Source organism: Temnothorax americanus, unplaced genomic scaffold (assembly GCF_048541705.1).
Source record: "Temnothorax americanus isolate GAGA-0224 unplaced genomic scaffold, ASM4854170v1 Scaffold5, whole genome shotgun sequence".
NCBI lineage: Eukaryota > Metazoa > Arthropoda > Insecta > Hymenoptera > Formicidae > Temnothorax > Temnothorax americanus.
Genome location: NW_027509657.1, coordinates 6455224 through 6476365, shown reverse-complemented (window position 1 = coordinate 6476365; position 21142 = coordinate 6455224). Strand labels below are relative to the sequence as shown.

At 37.4% G+C, this 21142-nt stretch overlaps 3 protein-coding genes across 4 annotated transcripts; 2 read left to right on the top strand and 1 right to left on the bottom strand.

The window, feature by feature from the left end:
- The first annotated feature begins 303 nt into the window (after positions 1-303).
- Sa1 (stromal antigen) lies at positions 304-8553 on the top strand. The gene is made up of 18 exons (XM_077417612.1): positions 304-785; positions 915-1078; positions 1155-1333; positions 1416-1589; positions 1674-1878; positions 1966-2295; positions 2377-3325; positions 3409-3642; positions 3724-3916; positions 3993-4179; positions 4487-4791; positions 4860-5071; positions 5158-5324; positions 5691-5742; positions 7418-7453; positions 7602-7775; positions 7845-7929; positions 8012-8553. The coding sequence occupies exons 1-18, from the start codon at positions 610-612 to the stop codon at positions 8027-8029; spliced, it is 3840 nt and encodes a 1279-aa protein (XP_077273738.1). The 5' UTR covers positions 304-609; the 3' UTR covers positions 8030-8553.
- A 519-nt stretch (positions 8554-9072) lies between these two features.
- Positions 9073-16654, bottom strand: Mud (mushroom body defect). Of its 2 annotated transcripts, XM_077417608.1 has the most exons (11): positions 16369-16654; positions 15945-16033; positions 15804-15859; positions 10999-15320; positions 10592-10884; positions 10327-10496; positions 10058-10212; positions 9832-9921; positions 9674-9736; positions 9378-9494; positions 9073-9306 (listed from the first exon to the last, which is right to left on the bottom strand). In XM_077417608.1, exons 1-11 carry the CDS (start codon positions 16399-16401, stop codon positions 9235-9237), a joined length of 5460 nt encoding a protein of 1819 aa, XP_077273734.1. In that variant the 5' UTR covers positions 16402-16654; the 3' UTR covers positions 9073-9234. The 2 variants fall into 2 exon arrangements, with proteins under 2 accessions (XP_077273734.1, XP_077273735.1); XM_077417609.1 differs by lacking the exon at positions 9674-9736.
- Positions 16655-16832: 178 nt separating this feature from the next.
- Positions 16833-18732, top strand: Cnir (cornichon-like protein). The gene is made up of 5 exons (XM_077417637.1): positions 16833-16999; positions 17294-17681; positions 18098-18166; positions 18245-18498; positions 18580-18732. The coding sequence occupies exons 2-5, from the start codon at positions 17601-17603 to the stop codon at positions 18650-18652; spliced, it is 477 nt and encodes a 158-aa protein (XP_077273763.1). The 5' UTR covers positions 16833-16999; positions 17294-17600; the 3' UTR covers positions 18653-18732.
- Positions 18733-21142: the final 2410 nt, after the last annotated feature.

The following is a 21142-nucleotide window of genomic DNA, read 5'->3' as shown; positions in this document are numbered from 1 at the left end:
CTCACGCGCGAAAGATCGACTGATCGACACAGTAATGTCGGGAGAGAGAGAGAGACGGACGATTCAAATTGCTCTCAGAGAAAATGGCGGGGCATCGACGAGTGCGCGCTCATGAATCTAGAGACATCTTGAGAATTCCCTATCGAGCGGCCAATGAGATCGCTCGTCGGGACGTGGCGTCTCGAAATGTCCCCAATGTTCGGCTGCTATTGTTTACAGATTTATTATTGGCAGCATTGGCACCGTTTTGGCATTGTCAAACGTTACAACGGGGCGGGCGATAGGCGGTAGTGTAGTGCGGGGAAACGGGGAACAGATTGTGGACGCGGTGGACGGTGGACGACGTCGCGGGCGACGCGGGCACTCGTATCGCGGATGCTGAGAACCAAGAACGGATACGGGATATAAACGTCGAGGAGGAGGAGCATCCTTCGCGCGGGATCTCCGTCGCTCTTGTCGAAAGTGTACTCGAATGGTGTGTCCCGACGCGTTTAATGAGAGACTCGACGTAAACACGGTTTACGCGCGTTTATCGCGGCCCAGCCCGCGCTTTCCCGCGGGCGCGAGTTTGCTTTCCGGACGCGCCAGAACGTAGAGGAACGCCGCGCGATGATGCACAGACGGGGAGGCAAGCGGATCCGCATGGACGATCCGGTGCCGCCGGAGTACGAGACCCCGATGACGCCGATGACTCCGATGAACGACAATTCCGCCGGGGACGCGAACGACTACAACGCGTACACCCCGTACAATCAGGCGTCTCAGACTCCGCTGCACAATCCTACGTAATGCGATTAACGTTATTATTGCGAGAATTGTAATGTATCGCTATATTATGTTTACAGCCTGGAGCATTTCGTTAAATCTTGAATATAATTGTAACATTATTGTTATATATATATATATATTTACAGTCCGGAGCATTATTCCTCCGAGAGCCACAGTTCGCCGGGCACGTCTCAACAGCAATACCAGGAACAGGCTGGAAACTTTGACAATCAGGCACAATTCGAGGCTCCTGCAACGCCAGCAGCATCTAACATGAGAATCACGAGGAACACTCGTGCAAGGATGCGTGGTATGTGTGAATTTTTTGATATCGATATCTATGGAAGACTTTGTAATGAGTAATATTGTAATTCTTGACTTTTAAGGAGGCGTAGTGCAGCAACCCAAGTACAAAGAAGTCGACACAGACTACGTTCCATCGCCCAGCAACAGAGGTAGAGGAGGCGGTGGACGAGGACGTAACAAAAGGGCACATCATACGCACAGTTTGGAAGATGAAGCTAGTCTTTATTACGTTATTAGAAATAATCGGTCTTCGCTCACTGTAAGTTGATTTATTTAGTAATAAGTAATGCACGAGAGAAAATTATGTATGAAAATATCTTTTGCAAAATATTGTTTCGCAGACTATTGTTGACGACTGGATAGAAAAGTACAAAAGCAACAGGGAAAACGCGCTGCTCATGTTGATGCAGTTTTTCATCAATGCGAGCGGTTGCAAAGGTCGCATCACTTCCGAGATGCAACTGGGCATGGAACATGTGGCAATTATTCGCAAGATGACCGAGGAATTCGATGAGGTATATTTTTCAAATTATAATAACATGATATATATGATATGAATAACTTCGTTATAACATTGTTTACGTAATTCTGTTCTATAGGAAAGTGGCGAATATCCGTTAATAATGACAGGACAGCAGTGGAAAAAGTTCCGTGCAAACTTTTGTGAATTCGTTCAAATTCTCGTTCGACAATGTCAATATTCGATTATCTATGATCAGTTTCTAATGGATAACGTTATTTCTTTACTAACTGGACTGTCGGATTCACAAGTGAGGGCGTTTAGACATACTGCAACGCTTGCCGGTAAATTCCAATAAACTGGACGATTGTAATTACAAAAAGTTTTTCCGCAAGCCGGTCATTGCATTAACGAAACAATTTTATTTCTAGCTATGAAATTAATGACAGCTTTGGTAGACGTTGCATTGACTGTATCCATAAATTTGGACAATACGCAACGGCAGTATGAAGCCGAGAGACAAAAGGCTCGAGAGAAAAGGGCGGCAGACAGATTGGAGTCCTTGATGGCGAAGCGAAAGGAATTGGAAGAGAATATGGATGAGATAAAGAACATGCTTACATATATGTTCAAGTCTGTTTTTGTTCATAGGTATAGGGATACCTTACCGGAAATACGCGCAATTTGCATGGCAGAGATCGGAGTCTGGATGAAGAAATTTCATCAAAATTTCTTAGATGATTCCTATTTGAAATATATTGGTACAGAACATTTTTATTCGTGTATATTAAAATAGATATCCCCGCGTTTACTACGTTTCATGTTTGATATGTATTTTGCAGGCTGGACTTTGCATGATAAAGTTGGAGAAGTTAGACTTAAATGCTTGCAGGCGTTACAACCATTGTACGCCTCAGAGGAATTAAAAACGAAGCTCGAGCTGTTCACAAGCAAGTTCAAGGACAGGATCGTCGCGATGACGTTGGACAAGGAATATGATGTAGCGGTGCAAGCTGTGAAACTTGTTATTTCGATCTTGAAGCATCACAGAGAGATCCTCACTGATAAAGACTGCGAACACGTGTACGAACTTGTTTATTCCTCGCATCGTGCGGTCGCGCAGGCTGCCGGCGAATTTCTGAATGAACGTTTATTCCGTCTGGACGACGAAGCCCCAGTCGGTGTTAAGACCAGACGCGGCAAGAAACGATTGCCGAATACGCCACTTATACGCGATCTTGTTCTGTTCTTCATCGAATCCGAATTACACGAGCACGGAGCGTATCTCGTTGATTCTCTAATTGAAACTAATCAAATGATGAAGGATTGGGAGTGCATGACGGATCTCTTATTAGAGGAAGCTGGTCCCGACGAGGAAGCGTTAGACAATCAGAAAGAAACGTCTCTCATTGAATTGATGGTGTGTTGCATAAAACAAGCTGCTACGGGCGAAGCACCGGTCGGTCGTGGACCCACTCGAAAAATTTTGTCGGTGAAAGAACTTAAACAAGTTCACGATGATAAGCAAAAATTGACGGAACATTTTATTCAAACGTTACCGCTGTTACTCGATAAGTACAGGGCAGATCCTGAAAAATTGGCGAATTTGCTCGCAATTCCGCAATATTTCGATTTGGATATTTACACAAAATCTAGACAAGAAATAAATTTAGATTCTCTTTTAAGTAAAATCCACACGATCGTAGAAAAAATGCATGATACCGAAGTTTTGGATACGGCGGCTAAAACCTTAGAACATATGTGTGTGGACGGTCATGCTATTTTTACCAGGTATATAGATTGTTTTTTTTTTCCAAATTGTGTATGTTATATATCTGTTTAAAGCATTTAGTGTTTAAATTTTTCTTTTATAGATGTGATGTCGCTCGTTCAACTTTAATCGATTCCATTGTAAATAAATACAAAGAAGCGATTGATGAATATAGGAATTTGATTGAAGGAGACGAGGAACCGGACGAAGATGAGATATTTAACGTTGTCCAATCACTTAAAAAAGTTTCCATCTTTTATGCCTGTCACAATATGAATCCATGGGGCATATGGGATTCGTTGTACAAGGATATTGAGGATGCAAAGGATCCTTCAAAGTACTTTTCCTTATAATTCCTTACAATTTACACAAAATATTTCTTGTACGTGTAAATAATATTTCAATTATCTGTATGTAGATGCTTACCGGACAAAGCGGTTAAGTACTGCATAAGCGCATGCTTCTTCGCCATTTTGTGGGGCGAAAATCATTTGATGGAAGCTGTGGACTCGGGCAGTCGTGGCGAGGACGAATGCCGGCAGTTGAAGGAACGACTGCATTCATTTATGGGTTCAATGCGCCATTTCGTCAGCGGCGATAGTAGCGGCACGGTAATTACACATTCGAAAATTCTTAAATTTACATTGTAAACCGTTTTATAAATGATATTTATCTGATAATAAACAGCCATCGCCGCCGATCTTGAGGGAAGTTGCGTACAACACAATATGCGATTTGTTGGTTGTATTCTGCAATCAACTGACTACGCATACTAATCCCTTGTTGCATCAGTTAGTGTACGAGCCGGACCAAGCAATGCAAAACATGCTCAATAGATTTATACAAGAGTATGTTTTCTTCGAAGAAGAGGATGGTAAGTAATTTATTATTTTTATTTGGATTTTCCTCGAAGAAATGTAGTATCATTTATTTAGTTATATATACCGTGAGATTTGTGTTTTGGTTCTTATTTCTATCACGGTTGAATAACATCTTTTGTATACAAAAGTTCTTATATGTGAGGTGACAAGACCGGGAATTGAACTCATATCTTTTATTTTTAGAGATGAGTGCTCTACCATTAGGCTACTCGGCACCTCAAATGAGAGAGAGAGTCGAGCTAATATATGAATATATTAAACAGATTATTGAAATATATATAATATGAATTTATTTCGTAGAAGGGCATGATGAACACTCTAAAATCGAAGAGCTGCATAAACGAAGAAATTTCTTAGCTGGTTATTGCAAGTTAATTGTATACAATATGATCCCCACGAAAGCTGCAGCGGATGTGTTCAAGCATTACGTCAAATATTACAACGATTACGGCGATATTATTAAGACCACGTTAGGGAAAGCAAGAGATATCAATAAAACGAATTGTGCGCTAACCATGCAACAAAGCTTAAATATTTTGTACAACGAGATAATGACCGAAAAGGGCAAGGTGAACAGAAACAGTGAAGAATTCACCGCGATAAAGGTATGTAGTTATCAATATACTGTTTTGTAGTGTAATGAAGTAATGTGCTAAAATCTAATTATGTCTAGGAACTTGCGAAACGATTTGCTTTATCCTTTGGTTTGGACGCCGTGAAAAATCGCGAAGCAATTACGGCCTTACACCGTGCAGGAGTGTTATTCGTCATCACTCCTCCAGATGGTGTCGAACAGGATCCCACAGGCCCCCCACCGAATTTACCGTTCCTTGAGATATTGTCCGAATTCACGAATAAGCTTCTCAAACAGGATAAACGTGTAGTGTAAGTATACCGTGTATTAAATTTAATTTTTCCCAGTATTTTCCTTAAAGTTTATGCGCTCTTTAATATGTTGTATTTTATTGCAGACTCAACTTTCTGGATAGACGGTTACAAGCTGGAATGCCGTCTTCACGAGGGGAAGATTGGCAGCCTTTACTATTGTACAGAAATAGTTTATTACATGGTGAAACTGATCAAGTGCCAGTTACAAGTAAACGAGCTTATACAAGACGCAAGAAAGATCAATTAGCAGGTAAAAGATTTTAATTCACTATGCCTGTCTTAAAAAACGCATTTGACATGTATATTTATACGGCGGGACGCAACTCCGTTTCCTAAAATTAATTAAATTGGACAGGAAATTAATAAATGTGTATCATAATTTTGAATACTGTATAAGTTCATATTTTCTTGCTGTTTCCATATGAGATTAAAGTTATTTAATGTATGCTGTAGAGTGTAGAGTCAGATTTGGACTCGAATTTGGACTGAAACATTCACAAATGTCGATAACTGTAAAAGTAATTTCGTTCATAATTTTAATTAGAGAAATATTGAAAATCAGATATTAGTTTTTAGTTGCCCTTCATTGTCTAAACAATAATATTTCCCTTTGCAGAGGAAGAGGATGCTGATGAACCTGATGAAGGTTCTGATCACGAACTTGCTGGGTGAGTTGGATGTACCCGAATATAGAGAATCTAATATAATATTCTTTTTTGTTAAATTTGTTAGTATGGTCTTAATTATAATTGCAAGTAATTGTTATATGTAATTATTTGATAACACAAAGAAAAATCGGCAATGGCTGATTCAATAGTCCTCGATTATCGTTGTAATGAAATGCAATAAAAACTAAATGCTTGCCTTTACTAGTTTTTGCAATGCGAACCATACTATAGACAATATAAATCATTTGTAAAATTGAAAGCGCAGATATCTTCTATGCACATACTAATGTGATTCTTTCACTACCGCTACAAGACATTAATGTTGCTTGCAAAATGTAGATCTGTAGAAAATGGTAGTTTCATTACTAATATTTTTATTTTATTGCCATTTTTTTTATTAATGCTTTATTAATACTATATATGTATGATATATTCATGAAACTTTTGTATATTATAATTCATTGCTATGATAAAATTATGATAAAGATGAACTATATAATCTAAGACGGCAAGTCGACGTGTATCGTTAAACTCAATCAATTATTATTTTAACACATTAAAATACGTAATAATGATCATAATTTTACAATTTTGAAATATTAAAGTTGGAACACTGTTGAGTGTGTGTGTCTGAGAGAGACAGAGGCAGAGAGAGGGTACGATTGAGTCGTAAATTGTATATTGTTCATAAAAAAATATTTGCGATTTCACTTCTTGCAGTATAACTGCATGCTTGTGCTTAATATATAAAGATCTGTCATATAAATATCTACTTTAGATCACTATGTTTCAGACAAAAAAATATTTTTTTTTGTATACATATATATATATATATATATATGTTTGCATGAGTAGTGATCCTAACCGCTTGTTACAGGCGACCTGATCGTTACAAAAGTTAAAAAATATTTTTTTAGATGAATATGAAATATGTATTAATATTTAAAAGTATATGTAAGGGACAAAAATTGTATAAGATTCTCGATGTAATCTATTATACTTCGTGCCTATTTTTTAACAACAAATAATTTCTGAACTAGAATAAGAGATTATTAAGGAATATATAATATTGTCATATTTTTGAGGTAATTGAAAAAATAGCGCATAGAGAACGATGTGTATTTTATCGAGATTAAAATCAAGTAAGCTTAAAAAAACTTTGTATTATATTTATATATTAATAATACAAATTGGTGTGATAGACATATGAATAAATATTGCTTCAAATAAGACCTTCTACTCCCAGCGCTCCTAAATCCTACTTTATCAAAATTAAAAATCAAAGCGCGAAAAACATATTGTTTCAATCAATAACATATAGTAAAATAAAAGAATTGATCGTTTGTGCTTCATATTTCCTGAAATTAATGATGCCTACGTTCCTTTTCATGACACGCCGTTCTCTATACCCATCACTTCACAAATATGTTATCATTATTCATCTACATCATCTTGCTATTATTACTTAGATTTTAACGTTTCACATATTAAAAAGTAATATTAAAAAGAAAATCTCTAAATGCATATGTATGTATGGACTATAAACTTGGGTATACAAAAAGATCATATGTATGTGACAACTTTTCATAATTATGACATTTTTGTCCCTTTATTTTGAAATATGAGTAGTCAGAATAATTGCACTTCCACCTGAAAATGGGCGTTTTCATTTCAGCAAACAGAAGAAAAAGCGTGGTCCACGGAAGAATCAGTGAGTAATTTACTTTCTCATATTTTTATTGAACTAAATACGAGCGGAAAACATAATAGCAATAACGCACCAGTTGAAATACAGATTATTTTTAAATTGTAAAATAAATTTATTTGCTGAACGTCGATGTGATCATTTTATTTTTCAGATTACCAGTTAATAAATTAGTGATAACACGTGGACCCAGAACAAATGCTTTCTATGAAAATAATGATACTGCACAAATGCAAGCATCTCCTTCAGCAATTATAGAGGACACTTCAACGAGTCCTTCGCAAGACATTGATAACAGACTCAAAACTTTACAAATACAGTCAAAATCGTAAGTATGTTCTGTCATGTATTCTTTATTTTAAAATTGTGCAATAAACAGAACGTAATTTTGCAATAGACGACGAAGTCAAGAGCATGTAGAGCGTAGGGAATTGCGGAGAACCTCTAGAAATTCAGGGAGATACGTTGAAGGGCAATATATGGTAAGTTCGAACAAATATTACAATGTCAATAAGCATAATGCCATAAATTACATTATTATGCAACGATTCAAATTAATTACAGGAATCTGATTCCGAGTAAGAGACATCGTAATTCTTAAATGCTTCGCTCTCTTGTATTCTTAAATTCAGATGATTGGATTGTGATATGTATTCGAAGCAGCTATACATTTTGAGAATTACAAAAGCATACTTAACTGATAATAGAGCTTTTAGAGCAAGTATCGATATGTTTTGATAGATGAATATTCTGTTACAAAGCGATTACACGTAAGAGAAAAATTTTAATTTTTCTGCGGAATCGAATTTATTTCATTATATGTCATGTTACAAATAACACAATATAGATTCCATATAAAAATGAGTACTATAAAAGAATTGTCTTTCTCTCTTTGTCTGTCTATCTATCTAGAAGTCATTAACTATTTAATAACTTTTTTAAATAAACAGATACAATTCATTATGATAGTATTCATATATTTTATTTGTGAATGCAATTAGACACATGATAAACTGGATATAATTTTATAACTATATCGCTTTTCCTGTACATTTTGTGATAATGCTCTGTATACTTGACTGTTTCATATAAAGGACCCCACACGATTTATGTGAAAAAACCTTATCATTTTTTTTTTTTTTTTTTAAATATGTCGTAGTACTTGTGTGTGACTCTGATAAAAAGTGTCAAATTTTATCAACTTTCTATGATTAGTTTCCGAGTTATAGACATTTGAAAGTCGCGTTCACAAGACTGTCTATATATTTGTCTACTTGTGCTTTCAGTACATTAACTGTTATTCACTATATCAAGTGCTCGTGTAGACAATCGTACGGACGGTCTTGTAAACGCGACTTTCAAATGTCTATAACTTAGAAACTAATCATAGAAAGTTGATAAAATTTGAAACTTTTTATCAGAGATGCAAGTATTACATATTAAAAATTCAAAAAAATTTACCAAAACTTTTTATAATATATATATAAATCGTGTGGAGTCTTATATAAAATGTTAATTATTTATATATCACATTTTATTTACACATTATTACACATTATTAAACATTATTGCAAAGTTATTAACAATTCTCAATATTCTTCCAAGAATGATGTTTGATATGATAAAAATAAAAATAGTTATAGAGTAAAATTACAATAAATTCTTATTTCTATATGACATCTGCAATGCTTATATAGTATAATCTATAGTTTAGTTGTAGAGCTCCCAGTTCGTTGTTGCGCTAATATATTGTTACTTTTTTATAGTTGTATGACCGTAGTATTTATTCATCGATCCGATTGTAAACGAGATTTGCGAAAAAGATTACTGAGTCTGCGTTTTGGCGTGCTAGTTGTGTTCTGTTAAAAAAATATGTTTAACATATTAATGTCACTTAATATAAAGTTATTTATATATTATTCGTACTCACTTCGTCTTGCCGTTTTAGCGTGAATATGTTCTTCAGCGAATGAGGAGTAGTCGTTGTTTTTCTATCCACATTTCGCTCCCTCAATACACGTGAACTTGGGCTTCTCAATTCATTGCCCTAACACAAATTATTAAAAGGAATTTTCAGTGACAATTTTGTAATGATGCGGTTTTATAGCGTAATAAAAGCTTTAGACAAATTTCTTTCTGTTTGAGCAAATTCTATAATATATAGATTTTTTTGCAGCTATATGCATAATATGCAAGATTATAACATATACGAGGATATGCAAATACCTGCAATGATAATCTTCCCCCGTTTTTGCTTGGTGTTGGAGGACCAGGCTTTTTATATGATATCTAACAATATGAATGTAGGAATCACAAACATCACAAACATCAAGTAAGGGACGATTATATAAAAGAGAGAAAAACATAAGAATATAACAACTTACCTGAGATCTATCTTTTTTCCTGACTTTCTGTTCTGGGAGAAGACTTTGGCTAAGACTATCATTAAAGTTATCTTCCGCTGAGGAGCCCGTCTATAAAAGAATACATAAATCTTTATAATGCGCATTAAACGCACGAGACATACGAGTAACAGTACACGAAATTAACAAAGTATTTATACGCGATAAAAATTCAAAAAGAGACGTAATTTACATTAAGAGGAATTACCTTAATTTCTTCTTCAGTCAAAGTTGGAGGAAGGAATTGCATTTCTGCTGGATAAGACGATTTCAGATGGGGCTTGCAAAGAGAGTTTCTCATTTGTAACACAGACAAACGGTTGACATCTGTGACAGGTACAAAATTTCCTCGTTTCATATCGGCTGGAATAAAGAGGATTGATTAATAAACAAGAAGAGAGAGAGGACATCGATTGAAAAGCAAAATTTAATTCTTGATCAACGTTAGTATTCATGATTAGTATGCGAAATATATACCTAGATAAACATTATCAAAGATTTCTTCTTCGTCCTCCGTTTTAAATACATTGCCCATTGCTTGTATGCTTCTAATGCTGTGCCTCCTTTCGAATGTTTCTTCAGTTATAAGCGTTGTTAGTTTATGTGCTTGTTGTATGTTTTCAGGTAACATTTCTTGCTTTTCCGTTCTGTAATAGATTAATTAATTAATTGTTTAATTGATATAATATATTTTCTTTATATTATAATATATTCCAAGAACAAAATACACAGTTGTACGTACTTGCAAGTCTTACGCGAAATTGTAGTTATTGGTTGGGCCGCTTGGAATTCTTTGATTCTGGTTTCTAATTCTCTTACACGCTTTAACGCATCTTGCTTCTGTTGTTGCTCGACTAGAAGGTTTTCTCCCACGTTCCAAAGTTGCGAACTTAATCGGCTAACGTGTTCTCTGTATTTATCAAGTTCTTCACTCTGCTTTCGGCACATTTTTTCTGTTTGTTTCTGCAACTTTTCTTCTAAAATCTTTTCTTGATCTTTGTTTAACTTCGTCATTTCCTCATTGTAGGCTGTTTTCTGAAATAAATTAAACATTAAATTAACGTAAAGCAACATTACTGTTTACACGAAACATGAAGATTAGAATTTTGACATCTCAAAATTCTAAAGTATAAATATTTTTCTACTTACCATTTTTTGTTTCATATCTTCCAGTTTTTGTTCATATGCAGCATGAACCTCTTTGAACTGATTTTCAAGTTGTTGCTTTGCCATCTTGCTCGACTCATCCTTTTCTTCACGTAGCTGTCGGTTCTGTTCTTTCAAACGTTCCAACTCTTCTTTCAGAGATTGTATTTCCGCTCTTTCAGACACTGTCAAATTAATTTCCGTTGGCATTGTCTCCGTCGACTTTAGGTTCTTTATCTCTGTTCTAAGATCGTCGATATTTTTCTCTAATTTCACATTCCTCAAACGCATAGTATCCATTCTATTTTTGAGATCTTTCTTTTCCTTTGTCAGTTGATTAATTTGATTTTGCAATTTCTTCTCTATCTCTACTTGATTCTTGATTTCACCAGATTTTAAACTATTATCGTAAAAGGTGGCTAAAGCAGTGAAAGATTCTATTTCCTCTTCAGACTTCTTTACGTCGATTTGCAGCGCTTTGTATTTCTCCAATTCTATATCAATTATCACTTTCTCGTTAGAAAATTGATCTTCTTCCACACTTGTCAGTATGTCCAAACACTCTTTCTCATGTATTGAACATAAATAGGTATCGTGTAATTTTTGTTCCGTCCATAAAAACTTGTCCCATAAAATATCACATATAGATTTGATGTTCTGTGAATAATCAGCTTGACACTTCAATAATATATTTTCGAGACTTGTCTTCTTAATTTGCAACTGTTTAAACTCGTCGCAAACGGAACTCTCAGTATGAAAAATATTCTGAAACTTCGTCGATACTTCATTCCACTTTTGCTTGAACGATGTTAAAGTAGTATCTAAGTCGGTCCGCATAGCGAAAACTTTCTGCAAAGGGTCCTTTAAAGATTCCTTATTTTTTATGAGGCTCTTAAGATAATCATTCCGTTTCTGTGCTATTATTTCCAATTCTCGTATCTTATTCTTTAGACCGCAGACTTCTTCTTTGTCTTTTACACCGTTATCTATAAGTACTTTTTGTTTTATCAAAGTTTCATTCAATTCAGCATTTGCACAAGCTAAACGCGAGATAATTTTCTGAGATTTGTGTAATTCATCAAGAGTCATCTTAATAATATTCAAAATATTTGCGTTATCGTCTACATTAATGCACTTGTACTTATTCTCTATATTAATGCACTGCGGTACATCATGTAAATCAAACTCTGAGCAGGTTTCCGTAATCGTAGAATTCAAATTTTTCGTTGGATGTTCCAATTCTTGGCACAATTTTACAATTTCCGCTTGATTCGCACTCATTGTTTTGAGCACATCTTGCAATTCTACTACAGTCCTGCTTTGATTATTAAGTTGATTTTGTAGGTCGAAGAATTTAATTTGACATTCGCGCAACGACGATTTTGTATCTTCAAGTTCTTTATTCAGGATCTCCTTAGAGTTATCAAACCGTTCTTGAAGTTTTTCTATGTATAGACACTTTTCCTTCAAAGCTGCTTCTTGCGTTGTCAAGACAGCATCTTGGCTAGATCTTACTTCTTGAAGATTAATAATTATCTCTCTCATCTTCTTCTCCGTAGTGTTTGCTTCGCTCGTCAGCCTATTCATTTTAGTTTGTAACGTCAATAATGCCTCTTCTTTCACTTCTATTTCTTTATCTTTTGCTTCAAGTGCTTCTTTATGAGAACGCATCAAATCGTCCTTCTCTGTTTTTAAGGCTGAAACGTCCGAAAGTAACTCGTTAATTTGTGCTTCTTTTAATTCCATCTGCGTCATTGTATCACTCATTTCTTGATGTAATAAATTGAGCTTATCAGTGGTATCTTTCAACTCGAGTAATATTTTAGCATTATCTGACTTGAGACTTTCCAGCTTATCATTTGTTTCAGTTTTCATCGTTGCGTGCAGCTCTTCCAACGCTCGATTTATATCTTTTAATTCTTGCACATTGCGTTTGGATTCATTTAATTCGTCAAAGAGAATTCTTTCCTTCTCTTCCAAATCACTTATCTTTTCTTCGTTTTCTAATAAATTTTGTTGTAATGTAGTATTTATCGCCTGAATTTTTGATAATTCTTCCTTATTACAATTGAAATTATGCTCTAACTTCTCTTTTTCTTGCTGTACTTTGTGGTAATTGTGATATAACGTATGATATTCATATTGCAACTTTTCAAATGTTAGTTCAATATTTTCTTGATATTCACCAAAGTTTTGCCGAGTTTCCTCTTTCATTAATTTCAGATCTTTATTTATGTTCTGTAGATCTTTTAACTGTGTCATAACAGATTTCAGTAGTGATTCTCGATCTGTTAATTGGTTTGTTAATTCATGTACATTTTGTTCCAAAACGAGTTTCTCATCTCTATTAATCTCTTTTAAGACTTCGATTTCCTGCGAATATGTATGGATAATTTCCTTTTGCTCATTTAATAATAAATCCTTTTGTTTCTTCTCTTCCTCGATAACAGCTAACTCCAAGACAGTCTGCTTATTTTGTTCTTCTAAAGTTGTAATCGTTGATTGTAGCTCAAGCAGGTTTGTATTTGTTTCATCTATCGTTGTCTTTAATTTCTCGATATCACTTTCATATGAAACGCGCATTACATCACAATTGTGTAACATTGTTTCAATATATTTTGTAAGATCAATAAGTGTCGAGTCATTTAAATTATCAGTTTCGACTTTTATAAATTGATTATCACAATGTAAAATATCTCTTAAACTTTTACTGCAATTTTCGATGCAAGATTTGTATGAATCTCTTTCGTCAGTAAGCTTATGAATCCAGGAAAGATGTTCTGTTACTTGCGATTGGGTTTCCAATAGAGTAGCGTTTAAATTTGAAGAATTGGTTTTTTCATTTTCAAACAATTTATTCAAGTTCTTCATGTCTAGTTTTAAGTTATCCAATTCTGTACTCAGTGCAATATTTAACTGTTCTGCTTCGGACAACATTTTCTCCCTAGATAAAAGTAAATTTTTCAAATCTTCATTTTGAGTAACGAGAGAGAGTTTCTCCACCCGTAAACCTTCCAGAGCTATAGTCGATACATCCAATTCCTTCTGCGTATTATTTAAATCCGTACTCAGTGCAACGTTTAACTGTTCTGCTTCAGACAACATTATCTCCCTAGATGAAAGTAACTTTTTCAAATCTTCATTTTGAGTAACGAGAGAGATTTTCTCCACCTGTAAACCTTCAAAAGCTGCATTCGATACATCCAATTCCTTCTGCGTATTATTTAATTCTGCCTGGACCCGATCTAGCGTTTTTACTTTTTCCTCCAAATCCCTGTTCGATTCCAACACATTTCTGTAATCCTTTGCAAGAAGATCCATTTTTCCTTTTAAAGAATCAACTTGAGCATGCAGTATAGCAGATTCTTCTTTGGCTTCCTGAAGCTGGATCTCGATCACAGAACTTAAAGCTTCGCTAGGTAAAACTTCGCTAGTGTTCATTAACCTGACAGAATACGATATATCTTCAACCTCGAAGCTTTGCTCTGGATTAGCATTTCTGTTCAATTCTTTGATATACGCGCGTAATTCTTCATTATGCATCCTAAGTTCTATCAGTTCTCTATCCTTTAATTCGATTTTGTTCGATAAAGATTCCAAGGACCGTTCGCAGTTTGTAAAATTTTCTTTAAAATGCTTAGATGTCCTGCGCGTACAACACAGCTCTTTCGATATAGCATCTTTCTCTGCCTCTAGTTTATTAATTTCATCTTGTTGTTTACTCAATTGATTTTCTATGTCATTAATGCATCTTTTGTAATAATTATCTTGCGAGTTGTCCTCTTTTGTATGGGATGGCTGAGGAGTGCCTGGCTTGAACAGTGCCTCTCGCAATTCTTTTATTTTCGCTGATTTTTCGTCAAGCTTCTTCTGCAACTTCTTTATTTTGTTGTGTTGTCTCGATATATCATCCCGTAAATCCGCGTTAGTAAAACGTTCTATTTGCAAGTTGCATCTCAAGTCTCTCAGCTCCCGAACACGTTCCGTCAGAATCTTCTTGCTACGTCCAGAACGTGTTAAAGGAGAATTGGAAAAGTCCTCGAGGGGCGGTGTTCTGAGACTATCCACAGCTGTTGATGTATCCTCCACCTCCATAATAACGTCTCTCATAGTTTCCTTGGTAACATCCTTGCCAATAGGCAGGACACTCTCGAGGAAGGTTTTAACTCTAATTTGCGTCTCATTTCTCAAGTTATCGCACATATTGTATTGGAAGGCATGGTGTACCGCAGAGAGTGCTCGACATAAATGTAAGAGTAACAACGATGCAACGTATATATGTTCTGTGTTATCATCTTTATTGACTTTGAAAGTAGGATATTCCTCTGTAAACAGATAACGTAAACAAAAATATTAATTCTTCCAATTGTACACAATCTAAAATTTAAAAAAACCAAGTTAGGTTTATATTTTGTCGTTGCTAATTCTCTGGTTTTGAATCTTCTGCTTTTTAAAAGTGTAAAGATTTAAAAAATAATATATTTATGTCAATTTCTACCAATGTAGATTAACCTCAGTTTTGGTTTAATTTATTTTTTTTTATTTTCTAGCTCTAATGTCCATTTCTATCAAAGCAGGTTAATTTTAATCTAGGTTTAACTTACCTGTCATCTTTTCCTAGTTCAAGAGTTAGAAAAAGATAGAAAATAAGTTGAACCGAGATTAAAGTTAATCTACATTGATAGAAATGGGCATAAGAAAAAGAAAAGCAGAAAAAGTAAGTTAAACCAAATTTAAAGTTAATCCGCATTAATAAAAACAGAGCAATAGGAAAGCAGTATGACAAACATGAAAATATCCGTGCTCACCTTCCATAAATTTCACAATGTCTTCTGGACCGAAGTTCTCAAGCTTTTTCCATTTTCTGCAAACATGATAAATTGAATGACAATAGGCGTAGATAGCAGGTTTGCGTTGCGACATAGCTATTATAGGAATAATGTACTTACATTAATTTAAGGAAATTGATATAAAACGTTCCATCTTGCAATTCCGTTATACTTTTCACTGGTTTTTCCTGCACTTCTAAGCAATTGATCTGTAAATTTAAACATTTGCCCATGAGACATCTCTCTTTCTCTTTAATGTCATTCTCTCTTGAATGTCATTACATACACGTAGCTTGAAACTCTAGGAGCATAATAATTACAATACGCTCGTCGTCTAACGATCGAACAATTGTTCGAGAACAATGTTGCAAAGAGAGTCAGAAGTAGAAAGACATGAAAAACTCATTTGCAAAGCCTGAAAGGGTTCGGATGTACGGATAATTGTCTACATTGTACATACGATTCACTCTCGTTCCATGTGTGACAGGGACGCTTTGTGTACGTTAATTTTCGTCGGGCGTTTACACGTAAAATTATTGCTCACCCATTCTAAGATAACTTTTTCCCACAGCTCCATGATTGTCGAGCATCACCGTGTTTGGAGCCGACGAAACTACAGAATAATACGCGAAATTATCGCGCGCACGTGAACCTCTGTTATTGTACAGTCTCCCAAATAATACACAGAATCACACAGAATTCGTTTGATTTTTCGAACAACGGATACATCGCAGGTCGGCCAATCGTGGCCAATTAGGCCAATCGGACCGGAGATAACGTTCCCAGAAAAGGTTAAGTGCAACATGGTGCAATAAGTTAGAATGAAACAAATATATTTTCTTTCATTCTAACTTATTGCACTAGTTCAGAAGTGCAGCGAAAACGAACAGATCTTTTTTCACGCGTGCGCGGCGACCTAACCTAGGCTCTAGGGTTTGAGGTTTGACGCATATATCAGTTTTACACCGGGAATATCATACACATACATTGAGCATTTGACATATCTTTCTCTCTGCTTTCTGAATTCTTGAGCGAACTTTTTCGTAATAATAAAATTTGCTTCTCGGGAAACAACTGCATGGAAAAGCGGAAACGCATAAATAAACGATTTTAATCAGTGCAAGTTGCGTGGTCTCATGGTTAATTTTTTATTGTTGCAAATACATCAGGCATAAGTATATATACATATTTTATAGATATATATATATATATATATACTGAAAAACATAGTGCGAATCTGACTCTTGTAGCGATCCTTGAACGTTAAAATAACCTCGGCCAAACTCCAATTAATGTATTCATTTCTATCGATCAATGTGCAAATTACTTTAATCTCGGGGTTTAATTCTTATTTTTTACTCTTCTAATTTTAAGAATTAGAAAAAGATACAAGTGAGTGTTGAGCCGAGATTAAAGTTAATCTACATTGATAGAAATGGATATTAATCGCCATTTGTTAATCGGAGTAGTCGTGCCGAGCAATGGACGAGGGGACCCGCGGGACGAGGGGGGCGTCCGTGGGGTCGCAGGTCGCAGGGGATCGTGCGTTTAAGCGACGGGCGTGGTTGGCAACACCGTGAAGCGTGCGTTTCTACGGTCGGCGATATCCTGGAAGTTTACGGCGAGAGGTTCCGAGACTTCCCCGAGTTCCGACCGGCGAGGGCGAGTATACTACTCGCACGAGGACGAGAGCTACGGAGGAGACGCTTGGCGAGCGCCACAGCCGCGAGTCTCATGTGATCGGCCCCGCGTTCCTCGCGCGGAAGCAGCAACGTCATGGGTCTGCTCTCGGATCCGCTTCTGTTCGCGATCGCGCTGCTCGACACGGGCTGCGTGCTGTTCCTCCTGGTGTTTTACGTATCCTTTTTGTCACCCGACCCGGTCGCGCGCGCGTGCCGTCGATCATTTTTTCGTCTTTCGTCCCTCTTTCGACGCCCCGTCGAACCGCTTCGCGAAGCGGTCGGGTCGCGCTCGATGCCGCGAGCGAGGGACTTTTTTCGCGACGGAGGTTATCTCGGTGATTGGCAGCCGTGCAGTGGCACCATTTTCAAAATTTTCTCCCTCACAAGTAGACAAAAAATTAAAAAGCATCAACTATTAATGCAGATTAATTTTAATCTTCTTGTAGTTATAAGAATTAGAAAATAAAATAAAAAGTAAGTTATATATATATATACAGAGATTGAAGTTGGTCTGCATCGATAAAATGGAAATAAGTACCGCCAATTTTAATTGTTATTATGAACGTTATTTTCCTTGACCGAGATGCGCAGATTATAACGCTGTCGGATCTTGAGTGTGATTATCTGAATGCGCAAGAATGCTGTTACAAGTTGAATATGGTACGATTATACGTCTCGTAGCATATCTCTCGTTATACAAACGCGATATTAAAAGTTTGTCGTTACTTTCCGTCGCAGGGAGTGTTGCCAAAGTTAATAGGACACACGTTTCTGGTGTTTCTTCTGTTGATACACGGACAGCTGATATTAACGCTGGTGAACATACCGATGACGATGTGGTTGTTTTACGAGTATCTTAACGTTCCCAGCGGCAATATGGGAGTTTACGATCCCACGGAGATTCACACTCGCAGCAAGCTGAAGAGATACACGCGCGATAGCATGATTCATCTCGGATATTGCCTCGTGTTCTTTTTCATTTATCTTTATTGGTAGGTATTCACGTAAATGTAGCTACTTTTTTACGTATTACAAAAAACAATGAAAGAGTTACATATGTTTTTTTTCCTCAGCATGATTGTGGCGTTGCTCAAGGGGAATCCCATCGTCAGGAGCGACGACGACGACACTGTAACCGAATTATAAAGATATAGAGAGATTGAGGCAAAGAAACCCCTTTTATATGTAATATGTATCGCGTTTATATATATATTCTTTTATTTATACATTCTCTAATGGTATACAAGTATATTTTAATTCCACTATATCTGATACACGGCGCATCACGTTCTTTAAACGATATAATTATTGTTTATTGAAGAGTTTTTTAGTTATCATATCCGTTGTTTAAATATTTAGCTGGACACGCGTACCGCTCCCAAATGATCTAGCTGTTGTCATTTACGGTTCCCATTTATTTCAAGATAGTCATTTCAGACAAATATTTTTCGCACATTTACTCAACACGCTTTTTAAAATTCTCTTGATTTGGAGGCCTCGAACTGTTATTCGCGCTAAGGTCTAACGAAATAAATAGGAACCGCGTAGGACACCAGACAAATACCAAATGCGCCGTCGTGTCCATTCGCGCGTGCTGCTTGCGCGTAACGCGTGCGAGCGATTGTAAGTTTCTAGTCGTAAATATGTAAAAGCGAAAGTATGTATCGTGGCAGGGATTGCGTGTTCAAGGGCAATAATACAATCGTAATATTTTAATATTACATTTTATTACAAATTAATCCAAATGCGGGGATGCGTTTCCCAAATGAGAAAAGTCTTCCTCTTTTTCGAAGGATCTACCGCGGTCGAAGAGTTTTCTCTTTCACCCCCTTTTTCTTACAAATGCGACGATCTGTAACGAATATTTTTTTCAGGGGAGACGAGCCGTGACCTACGATTTTTCGACCACGTTACATCACGCGGCTTCTCTCATCGACCGCCTCGTTGAAATGAACCCGGAGTCGACGATAAGAGGCGCTATCGCAAACGCGAGAAAGAGAGTACACGGGAACACGAGACCACGTCGTCATCGCCGTTCTATTTCGCGTGTTTACCGTGTCAAGTTGACTCAGGTTTAATGGCAGTCGGATGAGATTGGATCGATTTAATGGGCGCGGTGAAGGTGATTAGTCCATCCTCCCCTCGTCGTGGAAGGGCGCGCGCTTATTTTTAGATCGAATTCAAAGCGAAATCTACATAGCTGTCGCCTACGACCTATATATATATGTGTGTACGTGTGTGTGTGCCGTGGGCGCAATGGATTTTTTTCGTCTCGCATTCCCCGAAAAATCCGGCCACCCTCGGCCGGAGGGAGTCGGTCATCCGAGCCGGTCGGGAAGCCCAATTTAATTCTCGTCGTTGCGTCGTCGCGCAAATTGCTCGGAACTAATGCAAAATCGATTCGCCACGATGTCCTCCCCGCGCGCGCGGCGGGATCCCGGAATTTGCGGAACGGAGAACCGCAAATCGATCCCCGCGCGCGTATGTATCCGAGGGGGATAATGATCGAAGAGGGTCGCGCAACCCCCCGCCGCGCCGGTGCCGTTAACTCTCGGCGCTGTTTCGCGCCCTCGTTAACGCTCGTTTGGTCAATCTCCTCGGCTTTCTCGCGTACGTTAGCGGCCTTTCATGTTTTCTCTCCGCAGTTCGTTTTTTTTTTTTTTACGCGAGAAAAGCGAAAGAGGAACGAGAGAGCGTTACCGCAACAACCGCGCCTTTTCCGCGATAGAAAGACCAATATCGGAGAAATTGAAGGGAAAGTGAAGGGAGAATGAGGCTCTCTTTCTTTCTTTTTTAAATGTAAGAAACCTCTGAATTTTTTAGAAAGGGAACGGAGAACCCCCCCCCCCCCCCTGATTCGAATCGCAGTTGATCAAGTTCTAAGGAATCTTCTCTAAATTCCAGAGAAGTTAATTTATATGTCGGAACTGTATTATCTAATGTATCATGAATCATGCGTGCAAGTAGCGTTTAAATTTGACTGAGAGGCAAATGAAAGAGATCTCTTGCTATATATTTATGAAATACAAGACGATTTGATGAAACTGTAAACTCCACTCGCGCGTACTAAAACTAAGAAATTTATAAAAAGTTAATTCGGTCAGATTAGCTTCCGGCATGACTTTCGATCGAGCTCTAAAACTTATCAAATAATATCTATACGATGTATCACTTTGTTGACACGCGTGGAATTAACTTTTTATCGCGTGAAGAGAATCGGAATCCAGAAAGATTAGCTCGGGGACAGGGCAAATTGTACGTGTAAGCTAGAAATTTTTGCTGCGGACAATTCTGGCGAATCAATCGCCGATCAATTTGATCGAAGCATCGCTCTCGCGCGGGAGCGGGAGATAACAGTGGACCGCCGCGGCGCGAAAGCGTCAAGCGAATTCGAAGCGTGAGCGGCAGTCGCCGGGCGTCGGGGCGTCCCGCGCCGCGCGTCCTGGTAGAGCGCCTCCTGGTGTTGACGGCGCGCGCGGACGGCTCGGTGCTGTCGGTGCTTGTCTCCCGGCGTGCGGCGCAACTGCCCAACTCTGGACTCTGGGCGCGACACTCGGCGCGGAAGGAGGATGACGATGCTGCTGCTGCTGCCGCCGCCGCAGCTTCGGAGCGAGCGAACGGCTGAAAGCGTGCGAG

Excerpts from the sequence above, each read along its gene's own strand:
- Sa1 (XM_077417612.1), top strand. The coding sequence starts at position 610 with ATGATGCACAGACGGGGAGGCAAGCGGATCCGCATGGACGATCCGGTG. Across the intron at positions 1,334-1,415 it reads ATAATCGGTCTTCGCTCACT|ACTATTGTTGACGACTGGAT; the intron begins GTAAGTTGATTT and ends ATTGTTTCGCAG. Across the intron at positions 5,743-7,417 it reads TCTGATCACGAACTTGCTGG|CAAACAGAAGAAAAAGCGTG; the intron begins GTGAGTTGGATG and ends TTTTCATTTCAG.
- Mud (XM_077417608.1), bottom strand. The coding sequence starts at position 16,401 with ATGGAGCTGTGGGAAAAAGTTATCTTAGAATGG. Across the intron at positions 9,495-9,673 it reads GGGGAAGATTATCATTGCAG|GGCAATGAATTGAGAAGCCC; the intron begins GTATTTGCATAT and ends AATTTGTGTTAG. Across the intron at positions 9,307-9,377 it reads CGCTAAAACGGCAAGACGAA|AACACAACTAGCACGCCAAA; the intron begins GTGAGTACGAAT and ends TTTTTTTAACAG.
- Cnir (XM_077417637.1), top strand. The coding sequence starts at position 17,601 with ATGGGTCTGCTCTCGGATCCGCTTCTGTTCGCGATCGCGCTGCTCGAC. Across the intron at positions 17,682-18,097 it reads TGTTCCTCCTGGTGTTTTAC|ATTATAACGCTGTCGGATCT; the intron begins GTATCCTTTTTG and ends CGAGATGCGCAG. Across the intron at positions 18,499-18,579 it reads TTTTTCATTTATCTTTATTG|CATGATTGTGGCGTTGCTCA; the intron begins GTAGGTATTCAC and ends TTTTTTCCTCAG.